The 14853-nt window shown below is 52.8% G+C and overlaps 1 protein-coding gene across 1 annotated transcript in view; it reads left to right on the top strand.

Annotated features, from left to right (window-relative positions):
- The window catches only part of DNHD1 (dynein heavy chain domain 1), a 62458-nt gene that overhangs the window by 25231 nt on the left and 22374 nt on the right, over window positions 1-14853 (top strand). Inside the window, exons 13-25 of the mRNA XM_086340393.1 lie at window positions 3319-3476; window positions 3970-4095; window positions 4181-4457; window positions 6272-6399; window positions 6499-6697; window positions 7078-7172; window positions 7714-7921; window positions 9700-9825; window positions 10120-10217; window positions 10318-13213; window positions 13414-13600; window positions 13773-13965; window positions 14207-14495. Of these exons, the coding sequence (XP_086196519.1) occupies window positions 3319-3476; window positions 3970-4095; window positions 4181-4457; window positions 6272-6399; window positions 6499-6697; window positions 7078-7172; window positions 7714-7921; window positions 9700-9825; window positions 10120-10217; window positions 10318-13213; window positions 13414-13600; window positions 13773-13965; window positions 14207-14495 (4980 nt within the window). The remainder of the gene's footprint in view (window positions 1-3318; window positions 3477-3969; window positions 4096-4180; window positions 4458-6271; window positions 6400-6498; window positions 6698-7077; window positions 7173-7713; window positions 7922-9699; window positions 9826-10119; window positions 10218-10317; window positions 13214-13413; window positions 13601-13772; window positions 13966-14206; window positions 14496-14853) is intronic.

Genomic DNA, 14853 nt, shown 5'->3' with positions numbered 1-14853 from the left:
CATAAGAGATGCAGGCTCAATCCCTGGGTTGGGAAGATCTCCTGGGGGAGGGCATGACAACCCAATCCAGTATGGTTGTCTGGAGAGTCCCATGGACAGAGGAGCCTGATGGGCTACAGTCCATGGGGTCACACAGAGTCGGACATGACTGAAGTGACTTAGCACACAGCACAGAGATGATTTAAAGTACACAGGGGGTCATGTATAGGTTATAAACAAATACTATGCCATTTTATAAGGGAACTGAGCATGTGTGGGGTTTGATATCCTCAGAAGTCCTAGAACCAATTCCCCTAAGGACAACTGTATTCCAATTGAAAGTGAACACATTTTTTTTTTCCATTTAAAGTAGGACTTTTGGTCTAATTCAGTCTATTTGGGGTAATTGGTCAATTCAAAATTCATACTACGGTTCTGGGTTGTTCTGTTTCTCAAGCGTCCTCAGCTCACTTTCCTCCCAGGGTGGCACCTGGCATTGGAGGGGGCTTCAGGGCCGTGTGCTCTTCTTGGCTGGCTTCTGTTGACTTCCCTGAGGTCTCTGCCCTCCTTCTGACCTTGGGGCTTCCGCTGCAGCTGCGTCCTGAGCTGGAGTAGCTGGCCGGTGTTCTCTCAGCTGGTAGGAACCCAGAGGGTCTGCCCTTGCTGACCTGGCTCTGCATTGGCTCCTGTTGACACCACATGTCCTGGCGTTTTAGTGAACCCTTCATCCAGTCTTTGTCCTAGGCTGGCCACCCCCATAGCTTCTGCTGAAGGGCCCCTCGCCCCTCAACCCAGGAACACCATCCGGGCCTGCTGGCTATCAACTCTCCACTGTTTCCTGTATCCACTGCCGTCTGAGAGCTGTGGGGTCTTGGGAACATTAACTTTGATCCTCTTTCTCATGCCCTGGTTTCTGCTCTGCTGTGACTGTCTCATGTCACACGAGTATAAGGGCACCCTGCAAGTCATCTCCCCAGAGTGACTACATGGAAAGTGGAGCTCAGGCCCACTTGCTATCTATTCGCCCCTCAGCCCATCTCAGTTTCCCACTTCAGGTGTCTACCTACCCACACGAGCCCAAGGCCCAGTTGTTGGTCTCCCTGGATCTCTGAGAAGTCTGGTTTAAGACGTAGCCTCGTTCCTCTTTTCTCTTCTTCCCTTCCTGTGGGTAGCATGTCTCACACTACTGTTTGCTGGCTAAATGCCTCCACCCAGGAGATGGCTGTGGAGAGACACAGAGCACAGTAGATTGGGAAGCTGGTTCCTCCAGGAAATTGAGAGGTTCTATTTTGTGACCTAACATCCCCAGATGGCAATGTCTGCTTTCTGCAGAGATTAGGTACTTTCAGACTCATACCCTCTAGGCCTGCTTGGTTTATGAAGGTGGGAGGCCTTGGAGCTGGGCCTCAAAGTGCTTGCTTGCCTAGCTCTCCCTGCCTTTGCCCCTCCGCAGATGAAAGCACAGGCTTCCTTAGGTATCTCCTAGGTGACAGAACTCCCTACTCCTATCCCCACCCTCCCTCCTAAATGTACAGAGGGTTCAGGCTGGCCAGGCAGAAGCAGGAGGGCCTGTGATTGGCCTGCCTTCTTTCTGACCCTGGTTGCAGTGGGCTTTGCTCCACTCTTGCTCAGGAAGTCGGTGTTCTTTCTAATTTGTTGACTTCTTTGTCCTTAATCCAAGGTCAACTGACCTCTTTAAGAGGAACAGATGGAGAGAGAAAAGCGCTGGGTTCAGAACTGTGGCTCTGTTTTTACTGGTTTGCATGACTTCATATCACTGAGCTTGTTTCTTTATTTGTAACATGGACATAATAATGTAGCCACTCACTGGGTTATGGGAAGGAGGATTAAGTGAGATACTATTTGTAATATTCCTAGCATTGAGTATGGCATGCAGCAAATGCTTAATTTTTTTTTGTTTCACCTTGTTCTCTTCTGTTCACTTTCATCCTTCTTCCATCCTTCTAGTCTTATGTATTTATCCTGAGACTTTGCTCCTCTTCTATCTGGGCTCCCTTTAATAGAGAATGATAATGAGTTGGCCTCAACAGAAACTTGAGTTCGTACTTTTCTCACCCATCTCCCTAACTCCACCACATCCAACCTGTCACCAAATCCTTTCCATTCTTCTGCCTCCTAAGTATCTCTCAAATGTCTTTTCCCATCCATCTCCAACTTGCAACCCGGAGGAACCCTGGTACTTTTATCAGTCTACTGCTCCTTCTTACCACATGGTGTCACTGTTGAGCTCTTGGTCTTCATCAACCCGGTGCTGCTGCTCAGAAAGCAACACCATTGCAATGGTCCAGCTACTGTCAGAGGCCAGTGGGACAGTTTGGAAAAGGACAAGTTCACATCTTTGTGTTCTGCTCAACCTTGAGTACCCCTTGGAGGTTCTCTCGTCTTGGTCTTCTCAGTTTCATCTCTTGGTGCCAATTCCTATTGGTTACTTTCTTCAAAACCCCATCAGATCCATTCCTTGTATGTCTCAATTATATGCCCCTGGAACTCACTATCCTACTTTCCAGTTGCAGAGATGCTCATGAAAGATGAGTCAATTTACTTTTAACCCTTCAAAGCATAAAATATAACAAGATGGAGCCAGGCTGCCAGCGTTTGAATCCTTGCTCTACCATATGACCCATCATATTGGTATTATTCCTGTCCTTGGCGACAGTGGAGTTGTTCATATTGCCAAAGCCAGCTTCCAAGATTATCTTCCAGCTGCAAATCCACCTGACAGCTTGTTTTCTTTAATCCTTAAAAAACAAAAGGCAAAGTGCACACTCTTCTTGGTCCTTCTTCTGCTAGAGCAGATGCAATAAGACTCCTCAGACAGAAACTGTTTATCTGGTGGGCATTCTGCTTATCATGGACATGGCGTTCCCCTGCCTTTGCACATGCTTTCATCCACTGGGTGTGCCCCTGGGAGCCTTAACCACCTAGTGCAGTCGGCTCCAGTGCCCCCTGCCCTGAGGACGCCTTTCCCAGTCTCTGCAGGCTTCCTTCCTCTTCACTGAGCCAGGTTGAGGGCTGGCTGGAGAGCATTTATTGCACTGATACGTGATTGTCCATTTATATATTTGTCTCTACTGCCATATTGTGAGCCTCTCTGGGTGAGAACCTTTCTGTCTCACTCATCATCCTTGTCTGCTGGTGCCCAGCACGGGCCCCAGTGAACTGCAGCTAATGACACCAGGCAGGGGTCCAGTACGTGTTCAGTGACTGAGGGAACCAGTTCATGCTCTGGCTTCCCCTGCAAGCTGCTCTCAGTCCAGCCTCCCCTGGATGCTCCCTGGGCACTGCAGCCCCTCACGCCTCACTCTCTCCTGTCTTCAGAATCCAAGCTGGTAAACATCAGGAAGGACATTCTTGAACAGGTACAGAACGAATGCCAGAGCCGCAGCCAGCAGCTGATAACGGAGCTCACAGGTTTCATGAAGGCCTTCCAAACCATCAACTCAGATATCCACTCCATTGCATGGTGCTCCCAGAAGGTGGGCGCTCCCAATCCTTCCTCCCCAGCTTATCCAGGGCCATCCCGCTCACGTGCTAAGCACACTCCCTTCCGGTCTCTGCTGAGCTCCCAGTGGGGCTTGATGCCTTTAAACTGCATTCACCTGTGTGACCTGCCCTGGCCAGTTCTCATCCTGTTCACATGGCCCTCAGTATCCTCATGATATGGGGAGGCCCTGATGTGATGAGAGAGAGACAGTCCTGCTTTCAGAGACAGAGTTCTGCTCTCTGTATGCTTAAGTAGAGATCCATTGCCCTGTCCTCAGGGCAATGACTCGATGGGGGAGGAGCTGTGCTGTCTTCAGGGAGACCTCGGTCAGATGGGGATCTGATCCCGGGCTGCCCTGATCTCGGTGGGTTAAAAGGCAACTGCTGGGACCTGGAGCCTCTAGCAGGAGGGAGTGCCCCTCAGGATGGGTGCAGAGAGAGGCACAGGGCTGTGAGGGTGCTGGTCTCATGCTGTCATCCCTGCAGCTGAATGAGGCCAATGAGCGGTACGCTGAGCTGGAGGAGCAAATGGAATACACGCGGTCACTCTATGAGCTCATCCGAAACCACTTTGGCCTCTTCAGTGCTGAGAATGAGGCACTGGACATCTCGGTGAGAAGGCATCTCCTCTGCCCCTCCCGCTGCTCCTCCCCACCACCACCAGCTCTGCTTGACCACACTTCTGCCTGCCCCTCAGCTTATGGACACATGGGAGTCATTCCAGTATGAGAAAAGCCAGGCCTCAGAGTTCCTGCTCAGCAAGCGGCATGCCATCGTGCCCAAGCTGCAGCAGCTGATGGCCACGGCACTGGCGGAGCTGGAAGGCGTGATTGAGAAGGCCCTGTCTGGTCCGTTCATGGACCCTGCACAGGAGCAGAGGAGCACCGAGCGCCAGCTCATCTCCCTGGAGCGTCAGTACCAGAGCACAGTCAGCAGCCTCTGTGACCTGCACCATGCCTACACCACCTTCACTGGTACCCAGAGCCCCGCCCCCTCCGCCACCACCACCCTTGGGTGGTATGATCCTGGGTGGTGTGATCCTGGGTTGTGTCCTGGGTGATCCTAAGCAAGTCTTAGGAATCACATACCTTCATTTTAGTCTCTTTCATATGCAAAGATCGCAGGACAAAATCTAAATCCATTGGGTATGTCAAGTGTTGTGCTTAGGGTGGGGATAAACGTTGTGCTTAGATGGGAGCTCATGGTCTGGAGGAGAAAGCAAATAGGTGAGTGTTCCATCAGAATGTGATGGGATCGCAGGGCTAAAAGCCTGTGCAGAGAAATGTAAATGTGTTCTCGTCGTAGTCCTTAGCCGTTGTGTAGCCCTGTTCAACTCAGGCCTACAGCCGGCAGCAAGTCCCAGATAAAAACGGGTGTGGATGCTCCATGGCCACTGCTTCCAGCCAGTGTGGTGGAGAGAGGTGGCTGCTGAGGGCTTCCCTGGCCCCGAGGAGGAAAGCCGGACCGAACTCTTGGTCTTGGCCCTTCTGTGCAGTGTGCGGCTAGGCTGCTTCCCTTCTGCACTGGAAGGACTTTGTGGGCTGCAGGTTCTTTTCACAGGTGCGGTCACTTCTGTCGCTCACTTGTATCCTTTGCAAGGGCATATTGCTTCTGAGTTGACTCTTAGCCAGCTGCCAACCGCTACCATCTCTGACTGTGAGGTCCCCAATCCCAGGGAGGAGATGCTCTGGGACCATCCTAAAACAAGGGACTTCCTTTGGTCAAGTATTGGGGGACCCTCATCCCATGCTCCAGCTGATGTAGACCACAGACCTTGGCCTTTCCTGCTAGTGGTTGGATGTTTGTGGAAAAGTAGAGTAGGGGACTCTGGCCTTGTGGGGTTTTACCTGGAAAACTGTACAGCATTGATTTTATTTCCTTTTTCCACCCCTGTCTCTTCACCAAACTCCCAGTTTTTATTATTAATACAACAATCTGGGATCTTAGATCTAGACCATTAATGCTACAGTTTATTTTCTGTTCTGTGTCTTTAATTTTACTTGCTATCTTTGACATTTGCTTTGTTCTGTAACCGTGTTAACAACTATTTTGACATCTAAGGTTGCATGGTTTTGTTTACCCACTTCCAGTTTTAAAAATACCACATCTTTTTAGTTTTTTTCACCTCTTCCTTGGATGGCTGCAGTAACTCTTTGAGTAATTGTTTTTTTTTCTAAGAAGGGAGTTGGAGGTGTTAGAATTTCTAAGGTATTTATGACTAAGAATGACTGTATAATGTCCTTATATCACAGCTTGGCTAAATATTGGATTCTGAAGTCAAAAAATTGGCTCCTCTGTCCTTGGGATTAAGAGGAGTCAAGAATGTCAGGGAGGGTGGATAGCAGTTCTTAATGGGGGGGGGGGGCACTGCCTAGGTCTCATTCAGAAACTGACGTTTGATCAAGGACTCCAATGTGGTAAGGGAGTGAGCCATATAGTTCTCTAGAAGAGAGTGTTCCAGAAAGAATGAGCTGCCAGTCAAAGGCCCTCATCAAGAGGGAGCAGGGCTGAAGTATCTGAGCAATAGTGAAGGGTGGTGTGGCTGAAGTGGCATAAGAGAGACAGACTCTAATCAGTAGAAGAGGACACCTTCCCTTTCATCCCTATCACGTTTTCCTAGAGTTTCTTTCCCTGGACTAACTCTCCCTTCGTTTATTGTACTGAACAGTTTTGGATACTACGCCCCCACCCCCCAACCTCGTCCCCTGCACTTTCAGGACCCTCCCTTCTGTCATTATGGGATCTTGACTGATCATGCCCCCACATGACCCCCGGGCCTATTCCACAGGGGACGAGAGTCCTGTGCCCTTGCCAGTCTGTGGGACCCGCCCCATCGTGCAGCAGCAGCACATCTGGCACCTGTACCGAGTCATCTCTGAAAACATCAGTGAATGGAAGTGCATGGCTTTTGCCAAGGTGCTGACGCCCTCCTTGGAGCCCCTGCCCGGGTGTGAAGCATTTCTAGGGCTGGGGGTGGGAGGGTCTCCAGCTGCCGGTGTGCCTCTCCCCCCACAGTTCAATCTGGCTCTGGCCCAGGAGAAGACAGACTGCTGGCTGACAGAGGCGGCCCGGGTAAGTGCGACCCTGGGGCTGCATAGCCCAGTGCTGCAGCGCTGCATGCACATGCTGGAGGAGTTTCGCAGCCTCCTTCCCCTGCTGAACAAGCTGGGCAGCCTCCAGGTGCAGAACCTCAACTGCCAAGCACTCCTGCGAGGTGGGTTTGGATAGAGTCAGAGGGCTGGGGGAGGGAAGGACATAGGGGTAGAACAATGGGACAACTCACTTCTCTATGGCTTTTTTGGAGAAGCATCTTTCCTCCCTGGGCTGCCCTGACCTTTCCCCATGGACCACAGCCTCCTTCCCCTCACTGAGACAAGCATGTTTAACCTCCCACACTACCACGTGGATCCTCTCTGCTGCCCAGGGCTGGACTTAGGCTGGAGTCTTAGTTCTGGACTCTGAATTGTGCTCTGGACCTTGGGTTCTGGGCCCCTGCCTCTATGTCATGCTTTGAGATGTGCTGTCTGGGCTGGGCTAGGTTGGGCTCTGCCAAAGACCGAGTATTGCTCTGACTTGCTGTCCCTCCACCTCCAGCCTTAGGGCTAAGCAGTCTCTACAGCATAGAGCTCCTAACAGTGGGCCAGCTGCTCTCTTGTCCGCTGCTGGAGTTTACAGATCGAATCAATCAGGTGGGCCCTCCCCAACAACCCCACCGAGGAGGGGTAGCTCAAGCCCAAGGCCTGTTTGCTAAGCTCTAAAAGAGCTAGTTAAGACCCAGCAGCCCCTTGAGACAAGGGGGACAGCAGATATTGGTCTGTGGGGAGGGGGTTGAGATTGCTAGCCTCCTGGGGGAGTATGGGGATCTGATGGGTGGTTCCAGACTCTCTGTGACTGAGAGTATGTCCCTCCTCTACAGGGGAAGGAAGTGGGTGGCAGCCTCTAAGTGGTGGGCACACAGGATGGCAGATGTCCCCCAATACTTACCCTGTCCCCAAAGAGCATGAGTTGATTGATGTATTGTCTGCTCGGCCAGAGCTTTGCAAAAGAGTGGGTTTCAGGGCAGCAGCCCTAGGTCACAGTGTGATGCTGGCGGCTTGCCTTTGAAGCCAATGACCTCGGTCTCCCTCTCCGAGACCCGCTCTCTTCTGAGCCCTGGACCTCGAGTCCAAGCTCCAGGGCTATCCCCTGAGCCATGCCCCAGTCCCGGCTCCTAAGTCTCCGCTCTTCCAGATCTGGAGGACTGAAAACATACGGACTCATGCCCACGAGGCGCTCCTGAGGCTGCGGCGGGCCTGGGAAGCACGCCAGCTGCGACTGCTCAACTTCATCCTGCATGTGCCCTACGAGTCCCCAGTCTCTGAGCGCTCCAAGAGGCAAGCAACCCGCAGCCCTCAGTGGCAGGTAGTGGGCAAGGACAGCGGCACCTTCATCCTCTCAGGTGAGGAGGCCCTCTTAGGGCTCAGTGATAGCCAGACAGGGTGAGGGGCATATTCATCCACCAAGTTCTGCCAGATCTGTCTTCTCTAGCCAGGGCCCCTGCCCTCCTGGACAGCCTGAGCCATCTGTCTTTTCTGAGACAGTATCTTCCATGCAGCTCCCACACAGTCTTAATCTTCTTGGGAGCCCCTCACTCCCTCTCTCCTGCCCAATGTCTGGCCTCTTCAGCAAAGGTCTCCCCTTTATGGTCACATCTCCACAGTGTTCAATGCTCTGTCCTCTAGGCTGCACCAGCTCGTTCATTCCTTTGTCCTTCCCTCGTCAAACTCACCTGCCTCTTCTGAGCCAAATTCAGGAGACTCTTGAGATTATCGACCAAAGTCCTGTCTCCTGTGAACTCCCAGACAGGGACAAGAGAACAGAGATGGGTGTGCGATGGAGCAGTGAAAAAGTAGAAGTGAAAGTCGCTCAGTCGTGTTTAACTCTTTGCGACCCCATGAGTGCACAGTCCATGGAATTCTCCAGGCCAGAATTCTGGAGTGGGTAGCTGGTCTCTTCTCCAGGGGATCTTCCCAACCCAGGGATTGAACCCAGGTCTTCTGGTTAGCAGGCAGATTCTTTACCACTGAGCCATCAGAAAGAGGAGCAACTTGAAACAAGCAGGAGACTGAGAGAAGTCTTCCGTTTCCTTAGGAAAAGGCCTCACGCTGACTTCTGAAGGAGTACAAGTTTGCTAAACATGCAAGGGCAGAAGGGCTTGCCAGACAGAGGGCGCAGTGTATGTCCAGGCACCTAAAATGGAATAATTAGGGAACTGCCAGTAAAGGAGAAATCCTCTTAGCCGGTCTAATTAAAAACAGCCAGCAGATTCAAAAAGTTAGTTAAATAGGGCAATCAGTCATAAAATATGCATACATGGCTTAAGATTTTTATGTTAGCTTAAATCATATAATGTACATGTATTTACTAACCTTTTAACCTGAGGACAAGAGCTTTTCTTTGATTTGCAGTCAACTGATAGATGTTCCGCACTGCCTTTGTAGTATTAATACATTGTCTGCTATTTCCACTTTCCATTTCTGAAAGTTGAGAAGTGACACGAGGACACTTATGAAGCTGAGTCCAGAATTTTTCTAGAGTTTTATTATAATTTCACAGTTTAAAAAAATTGACTTGTCTATACCTAATTTGGGCTTCCCAGGTGGTGCTAGTGGTAAAAAAAAAGTCCACCTGCAGTGTAGGAGATGTAAAGAGACGTGGGTTCAGTCCTTGAGTTGGGAAGATCTTCTAGAGGAGGGCATGGCAACCCACTCCAGTATTCTTGCCTGGAGAGTCCCTTGGACAGAGGAGCCTGGCAGACTACAGTCCATAGGGTAGCAAAGAGCCAGACAAGACTAAAGCAACAGCATGGATACCTAATTTAATATCATGCCTTTATTTTTTAATAGTTTACCTTTACTTCTGAAGGCTTCCATAGTTTTTATAGAACCAGCAACTCTTTCCCCACCTGTATTTCACTGATTAACATAATACTAGATTAAATTCTATAATTAAAATATAACTCACATAATAAACAGAACTCACATAAACAGTTTTGCAAACACACTCTGACTGTTGGTGAGCATATGGTTCAACTAGTGGAGGAAAAAATGTTTATATCTTCCAGAGAATAGTTTGAGATCTGTGTGTTTCAGCGTGTTTTGGGTATCAGTCGCCTGTGCCCTTGCCCCATCTGACTGCTAGCTCAGCTCAGCTCAGCTCAAGTCCACTCTTCCTTAGATTACAGCAGACTGCAGGACTCTATCCATGAAAGCCTTCAGGTGTTGTTCAAGATCCTGGCCATCCAGAAGTCAGGAGACTTAAACAGAATTGCTCTGGAGTGGGTGACCATCATGCACGGCCTGAGTGAGTGCAGGCCTCTAGCTGGGCTCATAGGTGGGACCTGACGGGAGATGACGGGGAGAGAGGTGCGGGTTGGGGAAGACAGAGTGAGCACCACCTTCAGAGCCATTTTTTGGGCTAAAGTGACCAGGTCTTTATTCACGTTGCAGGTTTTCTCTCCTTCGTGCAAGGTCCCGGGGTCCTACTAAGCAGCTTTTTTGGGGGTAGGGCGCCCCAAGAGGGCAGGAGGAGGCTGGTCCCTCTTGCAGAAGCTAGAACCCTAGTCTCCCTCCATTTTTCCCCTGACTGCCCTCACAGGTGCCCTGCTGCAGGTGTGGGTGACTTTCCAGCAAAAGTGGATCTTCCTAAATAAAGTTCTGCATGAGATGCAGATCCAGTTTCCGAGTCCTGAGCTGGTAGGGAAGTGGGTGTGGCAGGGTGGACCAGTGCTGCTGAGCAGCAGGGCTCTGGGTCGGAGTGGGGGCGCTGCCCTCACCTTGCCCTCTCTTACCACAGAGCACCCGTTTCGAGGCCATGGATGTGCAGTATCGGACCCTGATGCAGATCTCTGTAGCTGACCCCCTGGTTCTGTCACTCATAGTGCCCAGTGCCAAGCGGAACCCTCTTTTCCAAGGCCAGCAGCTGCAACAACTGCTGCAGGAGGGTTCCATGGACCTGGAGGGCATCATCATGGCACTGGAGAGTGTGCTCTATGCCGTGCGCGCCCACTTCCCCCGCCTCTTCTTCCTCAGTGACAGTGAGCTCGTGGCCCTGCTGGCTGCCCCACTGGAGTCCTGTGAGGCCCAGCTGTGGGCTCGACGCTGCTTTCCTCACGTGCATGCCGTGAGCTTCGAGTCCAGTGAAACTGCAAAAGGCAAGGATGACCCGGAGTCAAGCCCAAGCATAGAGACTCAGGTGGAGGCACTCGCGGTGTTCGGGGTGGGTGGGGAGGAGGTGCAGCTGCGGGGGCCCCTTCCTCTGCATCCCGATCTCCCTAAGTGGCTGGCTTCCCTGGAGGAGAGTCTGCGTTTGGCACTGGTGCACAATCTGCAGGACTGCGTGGCTGCCCGTCTTGCTCTGGGCCCGTCCCTAGACAAGGCCTTCAAGCAGGAAAACCAGTTGCCCCAGGAAAGCCAGTTGCCCGTGAAGATGTATGTCCAGCACTGGCTGGACTTAGTCCAGGCCTTCCCGTGGCAGTGTGTGTTGGTGGCGGAGGAAGTGGTGTGGTGGGCCGGCATGGAGGAGGCTCTGCTTGAAGAGAGGACCCTGGCCATGGTCCCCATGCATGTGCGCAAGCTAGAGGTACTGGTTCATTTTCTCCGGGCCCAGAGGGCCTCTCAGGGTGAGCAGCCCCTGCCCTCTGTCCGCCAGACCAGCCTGCTCAGTGCCCTGCTTGTCATGGCGGTGACCCACCGGGACATATCCCAGCTGCTGCAAGAGCACCAGGTCAGTGGATTGACAGACTTCCACTGGGTCCGCCAACTCAAGTATCACCTGGGTTCCCCTCACACTGCTCCGCAAAGCCCCCTGCAGGGTCTCAAGACTGCTGTGTCTACTGAGACCTTTCTGTCCCCAGCTGCATGCTGGATAGATGTGCTGGGTCGATCTTTCTTGTACAATTATGAGTACCTGGGTCCCAGACTGGGGTCCCTACCCAGCCTGCTGCCTGAGCGGCCAGCCCTCGTGCTGTTATTAGCCCTGGAAGAGGTGGCCTGCGGGACCCTACTGGGCCCCAGTGGTGTGGGCAAGGCAGCCATAGTAAAGAGCCTGGCCCAGGCCCTGGGGCGCCAGCTGGTGGTGATGCCCTGCTTGCCGCAGATGGAGGCCCGCAGCCTGAGCAACTACCTGAATGGTGCCCTGCAGGGAGGTGCCTGGCTGCTGTTAGAAGCAGCTCAGCACTTGCCCCTTGGCTTGCTCTCTGCCCTGGGCCAGCGCTTGGCCAAACTGCGCCACCTGTATGCCCCGCTGTACCAGGAAGCTTCCCGAAGTACCAGCACCATCGACCCCACCCACCCCTGGCTCCTCGGCAGCAGCTTCTTTGAGAGACATCATGTGGATATGCGCCTTGGCTACGGCTGTCTCCTGACGCTGCGGGCCCTGAGCCCTGCCATGCCTGCCAACCTGCGCCAACTGCTGCGGCCCGTGGCGCTGACCCTGCCCGACCTGCAGCAAGTGGCAGAGCTGACCCTGCTGGGTGCAGGGATCCGGGATGCTTCCCGCATCGCGACCCGCCTATCCAAGTTCTTCTCCCTAGAGCGTGAGCTGGTGTCTGGGCCCCTGCCCTGCCGCCTGCCCCTCCTCAGGAAAGTGCTAGAAGACACGATACAGGCTCTGAATGTGACCAAGGAGGACCCCGAGTCTGAGCAGTCCCGCAGCCTAGCCACCATGGAGGAGGCCACCCTGCTGCGCACCCTGCTGCGCTCCCCACTGTTCAGCCTCCTGGAGGGGGCCCATCTGCAGGACCTCCAGAAGCTGCTCTGTGGGCTCTTTCCCACCGCCTCCCAGGTGCTGGCAGAGCCTGTGACCCCCAGGCTGAGGAAGTCACTGCTGGTGGAGGAGTTACGGCAGGGAGGCCTGCATCCCAGCCCTGATATTTTGGGGTCCCTAGATCAACTGAGCCAGGCCCTGGGCCAGGCCTCAGGCATTTTGCTCCTGGGCCCAGCAGGCAGTGGCAAGACCATGTGTTGGCACAGCTTATTTAAGATCCAGAATCGGCTGGCGGCCATGGAGGACCCCACAACCCAGAGCTGCCAGCCTGTGGAAATTACTCACCTGTATCCAGGCGTCCTCAGCCCTCAGGAGTTCCTGGGATGGCTGGAGGGCCCCTGCTGGCACAATGGTGTCTTCCCCAGGCTGTTGCGTGAAGCCAGTCGGTGTAGGACCGTGGGCCCGAGGGGGCAGGTACAGGAATCAGTGGGGATTCATCACTGGATAATATGTGATGGAGCTGCCAGTTCTTCCTGGCTGGACTCTATCACTTGCCTCCTAGGTGACCCCCCACAGCTTAGCCTCCCCAATGGTCAGCAAATAGCACGACCCCCAGGTACTTTTCTTTTGATGGAAATGGGCGATACCACAGGCATGTCCCCCACAGTGGTGGGCCGTTGTGCCCTGGTGTGGTGTGGGGGGGAGCAGACTTGGCAGGGTATACTGAGCGTCCTGATGGCAGCCTTGCCCCGTGAGTACCGCCTGCAGCCCCAGACTGTCACTGAGCTCAGCCACCTGGCTGAAGGGCTGGTGCCCGCAACATTCCAGTTCCTCACTTGCCAGGGTGTTAGCTCTCTGCTGCAGGTACATGGACAGCGGGCCATTTGCCCAGGTGTGGCTGAAGTCACCAGCCTGGCTCGCATCTTGCGTTGTCTGCTCAACCCATACCTGAGCATAGATGAGGAGGAAAAGGCACATATCCCAGGTGAAGGCAAGGACTGATTTGAGAGCTTTATGGCCTTGAGGATAGAGGGGATATAAGCTGAAGCTTGTGGCCCAGGTTCTTAGGTGGACTAGGGTCTTGGGACTGAAAGTGAGAAGTGATAGCCAACCTCTACTCTCTTTCCCACCCCCTCCTCTTTTTTCCTACTGGGGCTCCTTTCCTGGCCATGGTGACCCTCATAGAGGACCTCAGCTATAGTGATTCAAAGTGTATAGTGGCTCGAAGCATCAAGGCCTCAAAAAACAGCTGTCTGCACCAGAGCCAGATTGACAGTGATGCCGTGCCTAGTAAGCGCAGGGAGCACTTGCTGGCCATCAGCAGCTTTCTTTTTGCTGTGATCTGGGGCTTCGGAGCCCACCTTCCCTCCAGGTGTCTACAGGGCTGGAGGGGGGAAATGGAGAGGCGGAAATGGGACGACCCATGGGTGTCCAAACCCTGGCGCCATTGTTGGAGAAGGGTGGGGTGTGTGAGTGTATGGAAACTGAGTGTAGTCGAACTGTTGTAACCATATGACACTCTCACCGTATGTTCATTTGAGCAGGCTCTGGCCCCTCTATGACACCTTCCTGAGGGATTCTATTAGTTGCCTCTCCAACTACTGTGAGCTGCCACCCTCAGACTCGGTGTTTGACCTACATGTATGCCCCGAAGACGGGACACTGGCCCCCTTCACTGGCCAATACCTGGGCAGCCGCATCAAGGGAACTCAGGGCACCTTCTACCCTTCTCCCCAGGTGTGAGGACAGTGGGGCTGAAGCTGGGGTTGGGGCTCAAAGAGATATCCTGGGTTGTACATGTCCTCGGCATAGCCGAGGGCTGCCTGCTCCCATTCCTTGAAACGTTTTTAAAATCACAAGAATACATGAAGTGTTCTGCAAATACAACTTTAATGTAAGCCTCCTAAGACCTTTACTTTCAGCTAGATTACTGTGCTAACCAGGAGCTGCCACAGTAAGCCCTGCTCCTGTCCTGCAGACTGAGCGGCTCTTGTACGTGGTGGACCTGCTTCTGTCAGAGGGACACCCAGTGCTGCTGGCTGGAGAGGCAGCAACAGGGAAGACAACCTTTGTGGAAGTGCTGGTGGAGCCACAGCACCCTTACATAAACAGCCCCGTTCACCCCGCTGTCAGTACTACCCACCTTCGCCTCCTGCTGAGCCGGGAGGTCCAGGGGCAATCACAAGCCGGCCCATGGACTGCGCGGCACCTGGATTCTAAAGGTTTTCTCCTCTTCCTGCTGGAGGATCTGCACCTGGCTGCTTCCGGTGAGGAGTCGGGAGGGAAGGAGTCATCGTCCTTTCTTTTGACTCTAAAATCCTTAGCTGTATTTATCGACTCTCAGACCTATATCTACAGTCCAGACTTGAGTGTTCCATTCTTAATATCTTCTTAGTCTACATATGCTCACTGAATAATCTTGTCCCTTGCATCCCTTGCAGTATTGACCATATTGACATTTAGAGAACATTATATCCACTGACTGCAAAATGTACTTTTTTTTCAAGTGCACATGGAACATCCACCAAGATAGACCTTATGCATAAAATCAGTCTCAACAAATTTCAAAGGATTAACTTTTACAGAATATTTTCTCTGACTTTAGCAACAAAAACCAGTAAGATA

The sequence above is a fragment of the Bos grunniens genome, chromosome 15 (assembly GCF_055505025.1).
Source record: "Bos grunniens cultivar Pamir isolate PY7600 chromosome 15, Bosgru_T2T1.0, whole genome shotgun sequence".
NCBI lineage: Eukaryota > Metazoa > Chordata > Mammalia > Artiodactyla > Bovidae > Bos > Bos grunniens.
This window is presented reverse-complemented; position numbering and strand designations above follow the sequence as displayed.